This window comes from Peromyscus maniculatus, chromosome 8 (assembly GCF_049852395.1).
Source record: "Peromyscus maniculatus bairdii isolate BWxNUB_F1_BW_parent chromosome 8, HU_Pman_BW_mat_3.1, whole genome shotgun sequence".
NCBI classification, from domain to species: domain Eukaryota; kingdom Metazoa; phylum Chordata; class Mammalia; order Rodentia; family Cricetidae; genus Peromyscus; species Peromyscus maniculatus.
The window spans coordinates 3736572-3756225 of record NC_134859.1 but is presented as its reverse complement, the minus strand read 5'-3'; the positions used below and the strand labels follow the sequence as shown (position 1 = coordinate 3756225).

The following is a 19654-nucleotide window of genomic DNA, read 5'->3' as shown; positions in this document are numbered from 1 at the left end:
AAAAGGAAGGTTTTAACTTTAACATAGTAAAATTATATGTAACAAAGCAGTTATCAAGCAAAAATTATGGTTATAATATCTAGTTTATTATATTTGGTAAAATTAGAAGGTATTCTGCCATCTATTCTACTTTGTGAGTCTAAAGTTTTATATCTAATTTATCTTTTATCATGACTAAGGACAGCTATAATTATAACTATTTAGTCCCCAACTACTTCAAAGACCCCAGAAGGATATAGTATTACCTAAGTAAACAGGAAGTGCATTGTAAGCAACTTCCAAAAATACATGCATGTAGTCAGTCTGTACCAGGGGGTTATTTTAGGAAACTGGCTCATATGATTGTGGAAGTTTATCAGCTCCATCATCTATAAGGTGCCCTGCAGGCTAGATACCTGGGAAGAGTTGATGTCACAGCTTGACTCTGAATCCTGTGACTACATCTTTTCTTCCATCTTAAGGCCTTCGAGCAGGTGAAACATAGCTATGCTATACAGGCTGATAAAGACATTCACAGTTGACAGTTAGATTAGCATTTGATCAAATATCTACATATCATGTGCCAGTCATATTGTCAGCCACCATTGAGATATCAAACTAACCGTCATTGCCACCTGTCCAGAAAGTAGGAATCAAGATTCCTGCTCGTAACTGGTGGTGGTGGTACATGCCTTTAATCTCAGCCCTCTGGAGTCAGAGGAAGGTGGATCTCTGAGTTTGAGGCCAGCCTGGTCTATAGAACGAGTCCCAGGACAGCCAGAGCTACATAGAGAAACCCTGTCTCGAAAAACAAAAAATAAAAACAAAACAAAACAAAACAAAAAAAGATTCCTGCTTCATCTACTAGGTCCAGCACTTCTTTTTCTCCAAGTTTGATCTCCCAGATGGCTTCTAGATCATGAGATGCATGGGTCCCCAGCTTGGGTGTCATGTGCTGAGCTTGCTGACATGCTGGTCTGGGCGCATAGGCTCTGTCGTGGGTAGACTCTTCTGCTGTTTCACATTACTACTTAGCTTTATTCTGAGAAAAATACTCAAATGGGGGAGACCATCCTCATCCTGGATAGCCTGAACTAGTTGTGTGCTGTCTGTCTAAAGAGAAACAGGGTAGGTGACCTCCTGGAGCAGACAGCAGACCCAGACGAGCTCATTCACTTCTTAGCGTGCTGTTGTGAGTAGACATGCTTGCTATGGGTGTTTGTGGGTGTAGAGTAGTCATACTCTTCTCCCCTCCCTCCACCTGAGGACCCTTCTCCTTCTCTGATAAAGAGACACCATTGCCTGGGGAGGGAGCCTGGAGAAATGATCCTTGGGAAAGGGCAAGGCAGGCTGAGGGCTGTGGGTTCAGCCTCTGCCCTGGCTGCCTTTAATGGCTCTATGTTCTTGCTGGAAGTTATTCCGAGTTTCTGATGTTCATTTGGGGGCTGAAGATAGTGACAGTGACTTTCTGGACTCATGTGCACAGAACAAGCGATGGCACATGTCAAATAGCAATTTCCATGATAAATGGGCTTGGTGATGTCCTGAAGATCCAGGTTGAGGAGGGTCAAGGCAGATTAGCCGACACCTGCCAATTAGTTTCTGAAAGGTGAGCGATTATGGTGATAATTGTATAGTGAACCTCTCTGAAAGCTCTGCAGCCATTATCCTGATAAAATAGTATCCAAGTGAGGAAATAGCTTCCTGTCTTGTAAACAAAACCCTGGAAAGTGGTGCTAGTGCCTGCCTCAAGTGTTGAGTCCTAGCAGCTGTTATAGATCAGAGAATGCACAGACATACACACACACACAGACACAGACACACAGATACACACACATGCACGTGCATACATACACACCACACACAAACACACCACATACATATATACACACCACATACACACACACACACTACATACATATACCACACACACACACCACACACACACATACACCACATAACACACAAATACACCACACACACACATACAGACCACACACACACATACAGACCACACACACACATACACACCACACACACACATAACACACACATACACACACACACACACACACACACACGCGCGCGCGCGCGCACACACGCACCCCCTCACACACATATACACGACACACACACATACCACACACACAACACACACACACCATACACACATACCACACACACAACACACACACACCATACACACATACACACCACACACACACACACACACACACACACACACACACACACACACGCAATACTATATTGTAATTACCCACACTGACTGTGAATCTGGCTTCACTGATCCTTTTGCTTTAGCCTCCATGTGGCAGGGACCACACCCACCTAAAGGGCTGATATATATATGCCCCCGTTTTATTTGTAAAACTTTTGTTATTACTTTGTGTATGGGTGTAGGGTGTGTGTGCCATGGCACCTGTGGAGGTCAGATCACAGCTTTGTAGAGTCATTTATCCCCTTCATCTTTATGTGGGATTGAACTAGTTGCCAGGCTTGCTCAGCATGGGCCTGACCTGCTGAGCCACATCACCTGCCATCCACCTTTGCTTGGTTGAGAAAAGCTCTCTTATTGAAATGGAGCTGATTGGTTAGATTGGCTGACCAGCAAGCCCCAGGTATCTTCCTGTTTAGGCTTCCTCAGTGTGAATTCCAAGTGTGTGCCCCTGACTGAGTTCTATTCCCAGACATCAAAGGGTTGATTTGTTTGTTTTTTTGAGACAGGGTTTCTCTGTGTAGCTTTGCACCCTTTCCTGGAACTCACTCTGTAGACCAGGCTAGCCTCAAACTCACAGAGATCCACCTGGCTCTGTCTCCCGAGTGCTGGGATTAAAGGCGTGCGCCGCCGCCGCCGCCGCCGCCACCACCTAGCTGGTTTTTTTGTTTTTTTTGTTTTTTTTTTTTTTAATGATTGAATTTATTGGAAAAGCCTAGGGAGTAATATAGCTAATACTATCTGCATTCACTTCTGAGGGTTAACACATTAGTGTTTTTTCATACATATTTCAGATTTTATTTAAAAAAAAAAAAGGCTTTGTTACAGTTAGATTTCTGCTGCTATCATAAAACACTGGCACCAGATAAAAAGCAACTTGTGAAGGAAATGGTTGACTTACACTTCCATGTCCATCACTGAGTGAAGTCAGAGCAGGAAGTCAAGTGGGAACCTCAGGCAGAAGATGAAGCAGAGACCATGGAACAGTCTTCCTGGCTCACTTTTCATGGCTTGCTCAGACCTCTTTCTTTCTTTCTTTCTTTCTTTCTTTCTTTCTTTCTTTCTTTCTTTCTTTCTTTCTTTCTTTCTTTCTTTCTTTCTTTCTTTCTTTCCTTCTTTTTTTTTTCTCGAGACAGGGTTTCTCTGTGTAGCTTTGCACCTTTCCTCGAACTCACTTGGTAGCCCAGGCTGGCCTCGAACAGACCACTTTCTTATATAGCCCAGAACTACCTGATGTAGGGGGCTGGGCCTCCCATATTAATAATCCATAAAGAAAAGTGGCGCACACCTGTAGTCCCAGCACTTAGGAGGCAGAGGCAGGTGGATCTCTGTGAGTTTGAGGCCAGCCTGGGCTATAGAGTGAGTTCCAGGACAGCCAGGACTACACAAAGAAACCCTGTCTCAAGCTCCCTCCCCACAAAAAAGGAAAGGAAGATGCTCACAAATATACCTAAGGCAGTCTAGTGGAGGCAGCTCTGTTGCTGAGGATCCCTCTCCCCAGGTCACTCGGTTTGTGTCAAGTTAACAAGCTAACTGGCACCAGATTGAAAATTCAAAGTGTGATGGAGGATGCCCTGCATCCGTTACTTATCCCTGGGACCTGGTGAGGTAGGAGAGGGCAGTTAGGATGTGGCGAAGCCAGGCTCACATGAGATGGGAGTAGCACCACAGCAGCACACTGTTCTGAGCACTGTGAGGGCTCAGAAACCAAGGGGCAGATTCCCTCAGAGAAGGGGGGATGGCAGCGGGCCTCAGCTGACTGCAGTGGGTTAGACATTTGCTCCAAGGGAGGTGTCAGGCATGATCTGGATTTCATCGTCAGCATGCACTTCCTTGACTTGGCGGGTACCATGTTGGGTTGGACGAGACTTGGCTGTGTCAGAAGGAAAACAAACCAATGCAGCTCTGGTAGTTATCTCTTGCATGAGATGTCTGGATGTAGCTTGGGCTAGTGTGGGTGATTTCTGGCCACAGGCGCTCAAGGTGCATCTCTTCTTTTTCTTGATGCATGTCTTTTACTCTTTATGACTGCCTCGTGTCACCTGTAAGATGGCTGTTGCTCTGCCATCACATCCATATTCCTGGAGGGTGGAAGCAGGAGATGTGAAGGCCCGAGGGTGTGTTTAACAGAGGACTTTTCAAAGAATATGAGCTTGGGGGATAACATGCTTCCATCGAGGAGCTTTCAGATCCTCTCCTGTGGCTTCTGTGTGAACCTCTTTTGTTGGGAAATGTGCTAGTGCAGTGAGCTTGTGCAGAAGGAGGGACAGTGGGCATCAGATGGGCGGGCAGTGGGCATCATCAGATGGGCAGGCAGCCAGCATGACCGCCTCTGGCGGAAGTTGTCTGGGAGGGGTGGGGGCCTTGCTGCAAACCACTCCTGGTGCCATCAGTCCAGTGAAAATTTTCAGCAAAGGCCCAGGGTCAGAGTTGCTCAGGAATCCAGCCCCTACTTCCAGAAGTGACCCAAGTGTCCTGGTGACCTGGGAGAGGGTGGTGTTTTATTTGCTGCACAGTTTGAGCCCTATCGGGACACTTTTCTCTCCCAAATCACAGCAGAAGCAGTTGCCTGGAAATAGCCAGAATCAACTGGGCTTTGCTCCTTTTCATTGTTTGTGAGAAGCAAAGGCCTCCCTTAGAGTGGCCCCTGCTCCATAGGTGCAGTGTGATTGGTGTCTGCAGCTCCTCAGTCAGCCTCTCCTTTGGTGGCAGATCTCCTCCTCCCTGGAGGCTGACAGGTGGCTTGTTTTGTTAAATGCCACTTTGGTTTTGAAACCCCACTCTGCTTTAGTTTCTAATTATAGCTTTCCTAAGACACCTGGTCATTTTGCTATGCTTGAGTGGATAGAGGTTCCCGTGCCTCAGCAGAGCGGCTTGTCTAAATGTTTTCCTTGGAAAGAATGGAAACTATTTTCTGAAGAGAAGCAGCGACCCCCGGCTGGGGCACTTGTGCTTGAGCTCTCCTCCCTGTCTTCTGCACTCAGCAGCACACTCTTAGTCCATAGCTCATCTTCTTTCCCCTAGAACCTTCCTCCTGTCAGCCACCCTGTCCTCTAGGCAGATGGTCCTCCCCAGCAGGTGCTCCCTGCTGTCTCTATTGTCGTTTTCTCTAGCATTTCATTCCCAGAAGTTTGGTCTTACTACCCAGTTGATACATATTTTTAAAAAAATTTACCTGTGTGTGCCTGCATATGTGGATGACACAAGTCTGTGGTGGTTAGAAGAGGACATCAACCTCCCTGGAACTGCAGTTGTAGGCAGTTGTGAGCCACTGTGTGGATGCTGGGAACTGAACCCAAGGCCTCTATGAGAGCACAGAGTGCTCTTTTTGATTTCTCTTTAAATTTATTTATTGATTTTTCTCTCATATATTGTATCACGACACTAGTGTCTCTTCCTACCCATCCTCCACATCCCCTCTCCTCCAAATTCAGCCCTCCTTCTTTCCCTTCAGGAAAGGGCAGGCCTCCCAGGGATGTCAACCAAACATGGCATATCAAGTTATAACAAAACTAGGCACATCACCTCATATTAAGGCTGGATGAGGCAACCCAGTAGGAGGAAAAGGGTCCCAAAAGCAGGCAAAAGAGTCAGATATATCCCCCAATCCCACTGTTAGGAGTCCCATAAGAACACCAAGCTACACAACCATAACAAATTTGCAGAGGACCTAGGTCAGGCCCTTACAGGCTCCCTGATTGTCGGTTGAGTCTCTGTGAGCCCCTAAGAACCCTGTTTAGTTGATTCTGTGGTCTGCGTTCTTGTGCTGTCCTTGACCCTTCTCCCTCTTCTGCAGGATTCTCTGAGCTCTACCTAATGTTTGGCTGTGAGTCTCCTCATCTGCTTCCATCAGTTGCTAGATGATGCCTCTCTGATGATGATTATGCTAGGCTCTGGTCTATGAGTATAGCAGAGTATTATTAGGAATCATTCCACTGACTTTTTTTTTTTTTTCTGGTTGTATTTGGTTCTGTCCTTGGTCTCCTGTCTATCCAACCTCTGGTTCCTGGCCCTCTGGGCAGTGTCTGGCATGGTCTCCCTCTTGTGGACCAGTCATTGGTTGACTGCTCCCACAAGTTCTGTGCACCTTTACCCCAGCACATTGTACAGGCACGACTAATTGTAGATCAAAGGTTTTGTGGCTGGGTGGGTGTCCCAATGCCTAGTTATTGGAGATGGCTGGTTCAGGTTCTACATCCATTACTAGGAGTCTTTGTTAGGGTCACCCTCATGGATTCCTAGGAGTTTCCATTGTACCAAGTTCCTACCTCACCTCCGAAATGCCATCAAATTCAAGTGGTCTCTCCCAGCCCTCTCTCTCTACACCCACCCTACCCAATCCATCTTATTTCCATCTCCCCGTCTCCTGTCTACCCATGAAATCTATCTCCCTTTCCCAGGGAAATCTATGTGTCTCCTTGTTACTTAGCCTCTCTGGGTCTGTGGATTGTAGCATGTTTATCCTTTACTTTACAGTTATTATCCACTTATGAGTGAGTGCATACCATGTTTGTCTTTTTGGGTCTGTGTTATATCAGGATGTTTTTTTTCTAGTTCCATCCATTTGCCTGCAAATTTCGTGATATTTTTTTTTAAACAGCTGAGTAATACTTTATTGTATAAATGCACCACATTTTCTTTATCCATTCTTTGGTTGAGGGACCTCTAGGTTGTTTCCAGGTTCTGGCTATTAAGAATAAAGTTGCTATGAACATAGTTGAGCAAGTGTCCTTGTGGTAGGATGGAGCGTATTTTGGGTATATGCCCAGGAGTGGAATAGCTGGGTCTTGAGGTAGATTCCCAATTTTCTAAGGAAGTACTGTATTGATTTCTATAACTCCTTGGTAGAATTTTTTGGGGTGGTTTATGTATACTATCATATCATCTGAGAATAGCCATACTTTGGCTTCTTCCTTTCCAATTTGTATCCCCTTGATCTCTTTCAGTTGTCTAGCTAAGACTTCAAGTACTATATTGAATAGATATGGAGAGAGTGGACAGTCTTGCCTTGTTTTTATTTTAGTGGAATTGCTTTGAATTTCTCTCTATTTAATTTGATATTGGCTATTGGCTTGCTGCAAATTGCCTTTACTATGTTTAGGTATGTCCTTTGTATCCTCAATCTCTCCAAGACTTTTAGCATGAAGGAGTGTTGGATTTTGTCAAAGGCTTTTTCAGCATCTAATAAGATGATCATGTGATTTTTTCTTTCATATTTTTAAAAGATGTATTTATTTATTATGTATGCATTGTTATACCCGCATGTATGCCTACATGCCAGAAGAGGGCACTAGATCTCATTGTATATGGTTGTGAGCCACTATGTGGTTGCTGGGAATTGAACTCAGGACCTCTGGAAGAGCAGCCAGTGCTCTTAACCGCTGAGCCACCAGCCCCCTCTTTCAGTTTTTTAAATAGTGGATTACATTTACTGATTTTTGTATATTGAACCAACCCTATATCTCTGGGATGTAGCCTACTTGATTATGGTGGATGATCTTTTTTTATGTGTTCTTGGATTCAGTGTGCAAGTATTTTATTGAATATTTTTGCATCAATGTTCATGAGGGAAGTTGGACTGCAATTATTTTTTTGTTGAATCTTTGTGTAGTTTGGGTATTAGGATGATTGTAGCCTCATAAAATGAATTTGGCAATGTTCCTTCTCTTTCTTTATTTTGGAATAATTTGAGGAGTATTGATATTAGCTATTCTTTGAAAGCCTGGTAGAATTCTGCACTAAACCTCCTGGCTCTGGACTTTTTTTTTTTTTTTCTGGTTGGGAAACTTTTAATGACTGCTTCTATTTTTTTAGGGGTTATAGGCCTATGTACATTCTTTATCTGATCTTGATTTAACTTTGGTAAGTGGTATCTATCAAGGAATTTGTCTATTTCTTTTAGATTTTCCAATTTTGTGGAGTACTTCTTTTTGAAGTATGACCTAATGATTCTTTGTATTTCCTTGGTGTCTGATATTATGTCTTTCTTTTTGTTTCTGATTTTGTTAATTTAGATATGCTCTCCCTGTCTTTTAGTTAGTTTGGATAAGGGTGTGTCTGTCTTGTTGATTTTCTCAAAGAACCAACTCTTTGTTTCATTGATTCTTCGTGTTATTCTCTTTGTTTCTATTTTACTAATTTCAGTCCTCAGTTTGATTATTTCCTGCCATCTCCTCCTCTTGGGTGAGTTTGCTTCTTTCTGTTCTAGAGCTTCCAGGTGTACTGTTAAGTAGCTACTGTGAGATCTTTGCAAATTCTTTATGTGGGCACTTGGTGCTATGAACTTTCCTCTTAGCACTGTTTTCATATGTCCCATAAGTTGGGGTATGTTGTGCATTCATTTAATTTCTTTACTTCTTCCTTGACCCAGTAGTCATTCAATAAAGAATTGTTCAGTTTCCATGAGTTTGTAGGCTTTCTGTTGTTGTTGAAATCCAGCTTTAATCCATGGTGGTCTGATAGGATGTGTAGGGGGTTATTTAAATTTGCTTGTACCTATTGAGACTTGCTTAGTATCTGACTATGTGGTCAGTTTTGGAGAATGTTCCATGAGTTGCTGAGAAGAAGACATATTCTTCTGTGTCTGGGTGAAATGTTCTGTAGATATCTGTTTATAATTCTGTGAGCTCCAGTATTTCTCTGTTTATCTAGATGACCTGTCCATTGGTGAGAGTGGGGTATTGAAATCTCCCACTATTAATGTGTGTGTTTCAATACAAGATTTAAGCTTTTGTGAAGTTTCTTTTACAAATGTGGTTGTCCCTGTTTTGGGGGTTTATTGAGAATTAAAAAATCATCTTGGTGGATTTTTTTTTCCTTTGATGAGTATGGAGTGTCATTCCCTGTCTTTTTTTTTTTTTTTTTTTTTTTTTTTTTTAATTTTGGTTTGAAGTCTCTTTTGTTAGATATTAGAATGGCTACATCAGCTTGTTTCTTAGGTTTATTTGCTTGGAAAATCTTTTTTCAATGTTTTACTCTGAGATAATGTCTATCTTTGATGTTGAGATGTCTTTCTTGTATGCAGCAGAAGGATGGATTCTATTAGACTGTGTCTTTTTATTGGGGAATTTGAGTCCATTGATACTGAGCAACTCTAAACTGAATCACCACTGGGTCAAGGAAAAAATAAGTCAAGTGTCTGTCGGCCACCAGTGAGACATGTGACAGACAGTACCAGCAATTGATGGGAAGTGTGGTGGGTATGCTGACCACTTCATTTATTATGCAACCCCTGCTGGGAAAGATTGTAGCATGAACGTTGAGGCTGTTGAGCCTGCGGGTTGGGTCCAGACAATTCTATCGTTGACTTTCACTAGCAGCGTGATCGTAGCACGTATGTTACCCGACACGTCCAACGTGACTATCCCCCCATTCTGCCATGGTGCCACTTTATTTGGGATTGCTTCTAAGTGTAGACTTCAAGTTCACGTTTGTTTGTTTATTTGTCTTACTTCGTATCCCAGGATGGCTTCAAAACTACCATTCTCCTGCCCAGAACTCCCCTGCTGTAATCCCTGGGATTTCAGGTATGTGCCTCACTTGGCTCAAGTTACCCTTAAAAGTTCTGTGGTTTGCCCATGACATTGTCACATACTCACTTTGCTACAAGGATGCTTGGGAAGCGTCACCCGTGTTTTCTGTCACCTGCTTTGGTTTACAACCCCGGGGAATGAAGAATGGCTGTAGGGAAATACTGGCTATTTCTGCCACTTGGGCCTCGGTGACCACTCTGCTAACGGTGACTCCCATGAGCAGTGGTGTGGCTTGGATGGAGACAGCAATAATGGGTACTGTGGGACTTCCAGGTGACTGGCTTACTGGGGAACAGGAGGTGTTCTTCTCTTTGTGCTTAGCAACTGCAGCCTGCTGTCCTTGTCTGGTGTCACAGAGGGTTGGACTTTCCTTGGGCTCATGTCCTGTTTACTAGTGGTCTGATGAAACTCTCCAGACTCAGGGCCTGCTGTTGTGTCATGTGGAAGGGACGCAGGCTCAGCATAGCCTGCCCTACCCCACCTCATCCCTCCCTCTCCAGGCCTGGGGAACAAATGGTAAACCACCATTTCTATGTTGTTGGCTTGTCTTCAGGAAGACAGAAAGGACTGTATTTTTTTGACTCCTCAGTCCTTGCTATTCCCACCTTTCCCCACGTGAATATGAGTTACAGAAGGATGTGTGCTGGGCATTTGACTGTGCCACAGAGAACTGGCTTCAGTAAGCCCAGTCCTCGGGTAGCTTGTTTCATATGTTCTTTTTGTATAATTGAATATTTTATCTGAATTTAAACAGCAATATACTGATCCACAGTCACCCATCTCTCCCAGTGGTGGGTAACCAGAACTGAAGGATGCATATAAATGAATACAAATCGTATGCACAAGTAACATGTGTATCTTCTTTATATTTTTCCCCCAAATGTGATCCCAGTAGCCTTGCTTGTAAATTTAGGTTTGTATGTTCTTTAAAATAAATTTTGTGTATATGTTTGCTTGCATATGTGTCTGTGCAACACATGCATTCATGATGCTCATAGAGGCTGGAAGAGGGTGTTGGATTCCCTGGCACTGGAATTTAGGGGTTGTCAGCTGCTATCTGGGTGTTGGGATTTGAACTGGGGTCCTCTAAAGAGCAGTGAGTGTTCTTAGTCACTGAGCTGTTTCTCCATCCCCTCCAGTTCTTTTGGGACATACCCACACCCATTTGTTAGTATCACTGATACCTGTTTTCATGAGACAGCAGTAGAGCTGAGTAGCTCCAGCAGAGACCTGGTGGTCCTCACACCCCAAAATAGTTATCATGTGACATTTGGAGAAAGTTAGGGTCCCAGACCTGCCTTGCCTTTTCCAGATACCATTGCCACTCAGCAGAACTCTGGATCATCCTTTCTGTATCAGAATATTTGGAATCACCATGGGTGTGCTGTCTGTTCACAACTCATTCTCTGCATGTACAGCCTGGCAGGTGAGGTGAGCAGTGCAGAGTGCAGGCTGGGGGTGGGGTGAGGTGAGCAGTGCAGAGTGCAGGCTGGGGCTGGGGGTGGGGTGAGCAGTGCAGAGTGCAGGCTGGGGCTGGGGGTGGGGTGAGCAGTGCAGAGTGCAGGCTGGGGGTGGGGTTGAGCACAAAGATCTCTGTGCCTCTTGCAGGGACAGACCTAGGATAGAATTGAGCCCTGAAAATCATTTTCTTTTGTAGCCAGATCTTTCTGGCATTCATACACACCTCCACCTCCACCTGCCAGCCTGCACTCTGCTTCGGCCCAGACTAGACGTGGGAACTATGATTCTCCTATTAGAAAGGTCTACTGGGGCCTGCAGCTTTCCTCTAGTAATAACTCCCCCACCTTTAGCAGACAGATGAAACCAGTGGATAGCAACAAGGACATGCGGTGTGTCTCAGGCCCGAGAAGCCTGGGGTGCAGATATGGCTGGATGGGGTGCTCAGAGTGTGTTCCACGAGAGCCAGCACTGTGCATTTGTTGTCTCCAGACCAGTGTGTTTCCCATTCAGCCCAGGGAGGTGGGGGCCGGGGGGGCGGGGGGAGGCACAGAAGCCCTGGGCTCAGGGCAAAGCCCTGGGCTCAGGGCTCTCACGGCTCTGCCGTGGCAGGAGCAGAGGTGGACTGAGCTGGAGAGGTGGACAGGGATTGGGAGAAATGGCCCAATTCAGCTTCTGTGTTGCGTCCTCGCCAGCACCACTCGGCCCCACGTCTTGGGTTGTTTCCAAGCACGTCAGAAACGGAATTCTGCCTTTAAAGGGATGGTGACTTTTAGGCACCTAAAATATTTTTCTTTTCTTTCTTTTTTTTTTTTCTCAAAATTTCTGACATTGTTTGAATTTAATGATTCATATTACGAATTATTCATGAAAATGATCTTTTAAGCGTCTTATAATAGCTGAAATTATCCTTCATTAGATACTGACAGTTCCTGTGATGGGTGTAATTATAAAAAAATATTCTTAGGCTAGCTATATTCTGCAGTGTTAAAATTACGCAAATGAGCAAGGGACAGGAATAGAAGCTGAGTAGGATGGTCAGGTTTCATGGGGGGGGCGCTGCAGGCTTTCTAAAAATGCATCAATATGTGCTTGTGTGCACAGTAAGCATGCTCCCGGACAGTCTGCAGTGCTGCTCAGCCGCTCTCCCTGGCAAGGGAGCAAAGGAACCAGCGGCTGGCTTGCGTGCCGCTCTTGCCCATGTATGAATTGTGGGATGGAGAAGTTTTTTTTAAGCTTTGTTCACTCAGCATTTTCTGCAAGGCACACTGTAGTAATCTCAGATACTTGTGGAGAGTAGCAGGCTTGTGCTAACACAGATAGCGTTGTGTAAGGAAGGGAGAGATGGGACAGGAAGTGTAAGGCCCTGGGGCTGGGGCAGCCACCTGGGTTCATTTGACCTGGGGCACAGGTTCAAGGCTCGTGGGGACCACTTAATTTCTTGAGTTTGATCTTGGTACCTTCTCTAAGGTTCTTATCTTTGACTGTCCTTGAACTTATAACCCTCTTGTCTCAATCTTCTGGTTATCTGGGATTCTAGGCATGCTACTCTGCCTGGCTTAGGTTCACTGTTTTGCTTTTCAGTATTGGAGATGAAGTCAGGATCACACATGTACTAGATAAGCATTCATCACTGACCACAACCCTAGTTGTCTTTTTACCTTTATTTTGGAACAAGTTTCACAAAGTTGTCTAGGTTGGTCTCGAACTTGTTCTATAGTCCAGACTGGTTTTAACCTTGAAATCCTCCTCAGCTTCCTGAGTAGCTTGGGTGACAAGTCTGTACCACTATGCCTGGACTTCTCTTGGTATCCTTGTGGGGAATGTGCAGAAGAGAGGAGGGAGCGCCCATCCAGCTTAGTGTGGTGTCATGGTGCTGGTGCTCTGCTTGCCCAAGCTCTCTGCACTGTCCTACCTACACAGTTCCATTCAGGTCGTCCATGCTGTGCCTCCTCTTAAAGCCCCCAGAGAGAGGTGAGCTAGTTCCCGCAGGTGCCACCGCTGGCCCTGCTCTCTCAGGCCCACTCACCAGCAGTGCTGTGGAGTCAACTCTTCCATCTCCCCATTTTTGACCAGTACCATTTAATAAAGCCTTAGGTAGAGAGGGTGATGAAAATTTATGGAGACTAACATTTCAGTGTGCTAGCTGCCAGGCACAGCTCTAAGAAGCATACACTTGATTGATCTTCATGCTTGTCCTAAATTGCTAGGTGTGATGATGATCTTCATTCATCCAAGGAGGAAACAGAATGTAGCTAAAGTCACACAGCAGATTAGGAAGTGAGACAATGGTGTCACGTTTCTTGGGGCTGGTGATAGATGGTGTGGGGGAAGTGCTTTGCTTGCTCTTCAAAAGGGTGCTCAAGCCTACACATCCAGGGTTTTCCACAAAGCACAGCTCACAAGTACAAGTTTTTCCTCTTCATTACTTCATTCATTCATTCAATTGTTTGCTGGTTCCTTCATCCTTCTCTTCCCTCCTTTCTTCCTTGAGACAGGGTCTTGTATATCCCAAGTTGACTTCAAACTTTGTTTGTAGTAGTAGATACCCTGGAGCTCTTATCTGCACCTTAAATTCTGGGTCACAAGCATGCACTGCTAGACCTGTTTTGTGCAGTGGTGGGACTCATGGATGCTAGGCAGGCATCTGCTCGCGGGGCTACATCCGCAGCCACCGCTTGTTGTTTATTTGGACTCTATCCTGTTTGTCTTAGTGCTAGACATGTAGGTGAATCCTGCACTGCTTTATGACGTGTCACTGAGCTGGGGGTAGATCACAGTCCCCTGACCTGTGTGGTTTCCTTCCCAAGGATGCACAGCTCTCACTGTATCTCCAGATGACAGTGTCATTGTGTGTTCTCTGTTACACCTGAATGCCAAAGGCCAGAGATTGGCAAATGTTTTTCTCCAAGTTACAGGCCCAAGGAGTTTAGGCTTCCACTGGCTTCTGCTTGCTCTTCATTCTTTCTCCTGTTTCCCCCATTCATCTTCCTTTTCCTCACCCTTGCTTTCTCTTACAAACCCATATGCAGACCCCAGCCTGAGTCTGTGCATGTGGTATATGGTACATCAAGCCATGTTACAGACAATTGTTACATTAAGCCATTGCTTTTAGAAGAAAATAAAACCTGCTTCAGTCAGTGAAATGCCCACTTTATAAGCCTAAGGTCCTGACTTCAATTCCCTAGATCCCCGTGGAGAAAGCTAGGCATAATGATATGCACCTGCAGTCCCAGCCCTGGGGAGGCTGAGGCAGGCAGGTCTCTGGAGCTTGCTGGCCAGTTCCAGGCCAATGAGAGGCTCCATCTCAAAACTGCAGTGGATGGCACCTAAGGAAGGAGAGTTAAAATTGTCCTCTAGCCTCCACACGTATGCACATGCATGTGCATACTTCCCTGTGCACTGCACATACATGCACCTGAAGCAAGGGTTAGAAGCTGGGCTGTCCTTTCTGTGGTTGAGTTCTGTTCAGTTCAGTTACTGTGTCTTCTTAACTCATGTGGACTTGGCTGGAGGGCCCTCCTGTTTGCTGCTTACCCTGCACCGCTCTTCTGTTCTTGGTGTGCTGCAAACACACTGCTCCTCTGGGTATCAGGATGGCTGCATTAATCAGGCAGTTCCCTGATGAGGCATGCAGCACCTCAGACAGTCAGCTTGCAGGAGGAAATGGCCTTTGCTCATGGTTTCAGAGGCCTTAGTCTGTGGTCAGTCGGCTCTTTCATGTCGCACCTCAGTGAGGTAGAACATCTGTATGAAGCACGTCACAGCATCCAGGAAGCAGGAGGAAACGACAGGGTCTTAGTCAGATCTTGGGAGGGTCCCTCCGTGACCTGACTTCCTCCTACTATCCCTTGCTCTGTGAGGGCTCTGTCACCTTCTAGTAGGATGACCAACTAGGGTTCAGTGCCTTTCACCTGAAGGTTGTCTTCTTCTCTATGCTCTCTTCCATAACTGCAGAAAGACCATGTGACAGTGTGATGACTGGACTGTGTTTGTGTTGAACTGATATTGACTTGCGGTGGCCCCTCCCAGCTTCCCATACTGGTGGGAGATGAGTAGGGCTGGCTGCCCAGATCTGGGTGAAGCCTTATGATTGGTAGAATGCTGTCTTTTTATAGATCCTTGGCCAGTCTTTTCAGGCCACTGATTGTCTTTGCTAGCTTCAGCTGATAACTTGATACAGCCTATGGTCATCTGAAGACTTCCCAATTGAGGGACTGTTTAGATCAGTGTGGCCTGTGGCCATATCTCTGAGAGACTGTGTTGATGGATGATTGACGTGGAAGAACTCCACACCCCACTGTCACTGGTGCCGCCTTTAGGCAGTGGTCCGGAGCTATCTAAGAAAGCTAGCTAAGCATGAGTGAGGGAGTAAGCCAATAAGCAGTGTCCTTGCATAGTTTCCTTACCTCAGTGACGGAGTGTGACTTAAGAGTGTAAGTCGTGGTGTTTATCACAGCAACAGAAAGCAAACTGAACACAGCTGGAGATAGCTTCCTCTTCTCTTTGAGAGCACAAAGCTGAGGCTCATGTTGGCTTCTGCGGGTGGTGAGCAGAACTAACTAAGGCACGCACTTCCTTAGTTTGCCGAGGTCTCTGGAGTTGGACCCAGAGGGGACGCTCCTCGCCTGCTGCTGTGGCGTTATCAGGACCCTTTGGCTTATTCTTCACTGTGACTCAGCACTTGGTCAGGGTTGCTGGAGTCCACACCACAGTGCTTCCTGGTTGTGCTCCACAGTTCTGTTTCCATGAGAGGAAATGGCATCTCTGAGGCTCAGCAGCTTGTTAAGCCTCTGACTGGGTCCCTCACACTGCTCTTCAGCTTTTACCTCTTGACCAGGAAAGCGGCTTCTTCCTCCATCCAGCACCCCCATGCCATCTGCCCAGGAACAGTTTCCTCAGTGTGTCCTAGCATGCCAAGCGACCCCAGGAGCGGAGTGCTGAGCCCCGGGCATCAGTCTTCTGGAATTTTAAGTACATGTGGCAAGTGTACATCTCCCTGGCTCCCTCTTTCTTCCTCTTGTCTTCTTTTCTTCCCTTGTTGTGGGCTGGGCCCTATCCCGAGACCCAGTGCCTACCGTTGAAGCTCACAGATGGGTAGGGAGTTGCACAGCAGGATGCAGTCCCTGTGATTCAGGCAGCTCCTTGTGAGTTCAGGGCAGGGCAGCTCAGTCCACATAACAAGCTCCAGGCCAGCTAGAGCTGTGGAATAGACCTTGTCAAAAACTGCCCTCAGCAGCAACTGAAAGGCACTGGGCTTGGCTCTGAGTTAGAGTCTGCAGTAGCATCCAGGTCAGTCAAGGCATGAGCTGCAGGACACAGGCAGTGTGGAAAGCTGAGGTCTTTCTTGAACTATTGGAAGGTTTCAGATGTTGGTAGAAGGATTTGTTTTGTTTCTGAACTCATCAAATCTTTGTCCTCTGTTAAAAATTGCATCTATTAAGTCAGGCGTGGTGGTACATGCTTTTAATTCCAGCTGTCTCAAGGTAGAGGCAGGAGGATTTCTGTGAGTTCAAGGCCAGCTACATAGCTAGTTCCTGGTCAGCCAGAACTGTCTGAAGACACAAACTGCATCACTTTGTAGGAGCCAGCTCCATTTTGCTGTACTGCCCTTGCTGTAGTTAATGTAGTGGTAGTCATTTGCTGGAGTTAATGAAGAGGCCCTCTTGCCTCTTAACTAACCTGTAGATGGATGAAACAGGCAGGCTCTGGTTTTGCCCTGCAAAACTTGCCAGCCTCGAGCATGCCTTCTTTTGGAGTATTCTATAGGAATGCATCTAAAGACTCAATAGTTCACCTCGATACCACTGATTTCTCTGTCATCCCCCTTGCTCCTGGTACCACTGCTTTCTCTGTTATCCCGCTTACTCCTGGCAATTAATCCTAGTGATGATCAATCTCTGCTTTATATTATCTGAAGAACGGTCTTGTTCAGCATCTCAGAGTGGTATGCATGCTTGAGGTTAGTGAGCAGCCACCAAGAATGGTGCAGAATAGATTGGATTCATAATGTCTGGGAGTTTGCGATGCTGTAACCAGAGGCCCAAAGGTGAGACGTGCTGGCAGGAACCATGAATCACTGCAGTACGAGTGTGTGCTCATGATTTTTTAATGGCTGCCTGAAAATGGATGTGTGCTATTAAGGTAAACTCTTCAAAAATTGACATGTTTTATAATTCTGTGAGTTAAAAAAGGAGAGAGAGAGAGGAACAACAAGGCCCGTGTGAGTGACAGGCAGTGACTCTTGGGCCACTGGGTCTGCATGGAGCCCCAAGGAGGTGTTTACTTTAGAGGGCTGAGAAGCTGGCACACACCTGTGATCTTAGCACTTGGCAGGCTGAGGTGGCAAGATTGGAAGTTGGAGGCTTGCCAGAGCTACACAGTGAGACCCTGCCACAAGAAGAGGGTGGTGGGGACTGGTTCAGGAAGTTGAATGTTCGGGCAGTGTAATTTAATATTGAGTGTGATCCTCAGTTCAGACCTGAGTTCAGTGTGTCTGAAGAGGTAACCTACTCTTGGGAGATGCTTAGGTTTACTGCCACGGGGGACTAGGACTGTGGGGTTCTCTGCTTTGTGGTTTTGTTTGAGCCCATGTCCTTCTCATAACTCTGCCTGTTGGGGGCCATCAGTGGGTGCTATTTTTTTTTCTTGTATTTTTTCCACCATCTTGCAAAGCCTAGAGGTCAGGTGATGATGCCCCCATTGTTGTCCTTCCTGTGAAGCACATCCCTCACTTTCTTGCCTGCTGCCCCACCAAATGATTTTTCAGCTTGGCAGCAGTGAGCCAGCCTCACAGAGGGTGGACTGTGCCACTTGCTGTGCCGTTCAAGCTCTAGGGCGATGCTTTTCATGGCAGCCATCTGGCATACTTTTGATGTTCTCTTTTTTAGCAGTTGAGGGCTCAAAGTCACACATATAAAAATTATCCACTTAATTCCGTTAGCATTTGTTGAGTGGCCTTTCTGTGTTAGATCCTGGGAGCTGAGGAAAAAAGTCAATTCTCTTGATACTTGTTCATGGTGAGGTTTTTGGATTAGCAGCAGCAGCAGGTTGTCTGAGAACCTACTACATTTGTAGGTGCTTGGGTTCCACCGGCCTGCTGGGTGGGTTGTCCTGGAAGTGTAAGAAGCACTAGATACTTGAAGTTTCTGTCAGCAGAGGAAAGAGAAATGTGGATGCTTCTGTTTCCTCCTGTGTTCATTCAGGCATTACTAATCAATTAGGATACCTTTCCCAGAATCCCTGTTTAAGCTTGCAAACTTTTCTCAGCACAGTGTTCCAGGTGATTGCTTCCAGTTAGTGAGAACAATGGCTTCTCAGCCTTCTGACTAAGGTCAAGTATAGTACCAGTTGGTTAGAGTAGGTGCTTGAGATCAAGTTCAGTCACTCTGTCAACCTCTGCCATCAGCATCCCGGCCTCTCTGATTTCAATACTGCAACCTCCCCAGCCCCAGTTCTCTGCTACTGTATTTAATGCAGATGTGGCCGTACCTATTCCCTACTTAAAGCCCTCTAGTGACCTCCTATTGCTTTCCAAATAGAATCCAAACTCATTACCAGGACTTGAAAGATTGTACCTGACTTGGCTCCTGCTCACCTTAATGTCCCTGTCTATGTCTCTTTTCTGCCCTTGCCTCCTCTCTGCTTGTATTACCTCATTTTAATTCTGGGAGGATACCATGCTTTTCCAATCCTGGACTGGACAGATCTAAGTCCTTGTCTTCCCATCACCCTTGGGAGAGAGCTTGGAGTGCAGAAATTTGATCTGGAGTTGGAGAGATAATTCAGTTGGAAAAATGTGTGTCTTTCAAATATAAAGATTTAAGTTCAATCTCTAGCTCCTACATTAAAAAAATTGGGCTGGAGAATTTATTTGGTAGTTAAGAATACTTATTGCTCTTGCAAAGCATCTGGGTTTAATTTCTGGCATCCACATGGAGACCCACAAATGTCTGGAATTCTAGTCCCAGGGCATCTGACTCTCTCTTCTGGCCTCCATAAGCATTAGGCATGCACATGGATATACATACATGCAGGCAAAACACTCATGCATATAACATAATAAAATAAATAAATCTAAAAAATAAAAAGCAAGCAATTTCATAAAATACACTTATAGTTCCAGTGCTAGAGAGGTGGATCCAGGCAGATCCCTAGAGCTCACTGGCATTCCAGCCTAACCTAATTGGTAAATTCCAGGTCCTTGTGAGAGACTGTCTCAAAAAGCCAAAGTGAACAGAAACTGAGGAATAACAATCAAGGTTGTTCTTTGGCCTGAATATACGAGAAAAAAAAAAAAATTCGATCTCCCTGAGGCTATGGAGAGAAAGACTTCTTTTTAACACCTGGCCTGCTGTGTAAGTTACCTCTTCACCATGGACTACAGGGGCCTCCAGCGAGTCCTCCGTGCACCATGCTCTCCCCCTCCCTATGGGTGCTCACTTCTCCC

The 19654-nt window shown here is 45.6% G+C and overlaps 1 protein-coding gene across 8 annotated transcripts in view; it reads left to right on the top strand.

Annotated features, from left to right (window-relative positions):
* The window catches only part of Snx29 (sorting nexin 29), a 474149-nt gene that overhangs the window by 206288 nt on the left and 248207 nt on the right, over window positions 1–19654 (top strand). For 3 of the 8 annotated variants that reach the window (XM_076577839.1, XM_076577841.1, XM_076577843.1), the window contains one exon: window positions 9679–9741. The exons of the other annotated variants lie outside the window; for them this stretch is intronic. In XM_076577839.1, the coding sequence (XP_076433954.1) occupies window positions 9679–9741 (63 nt within the window). The remainder of the gene's footprint in view (window positions 1–9678; window positions 9742–19654) is intronic. 8 annotated transcript variants of the gene reach the window in all.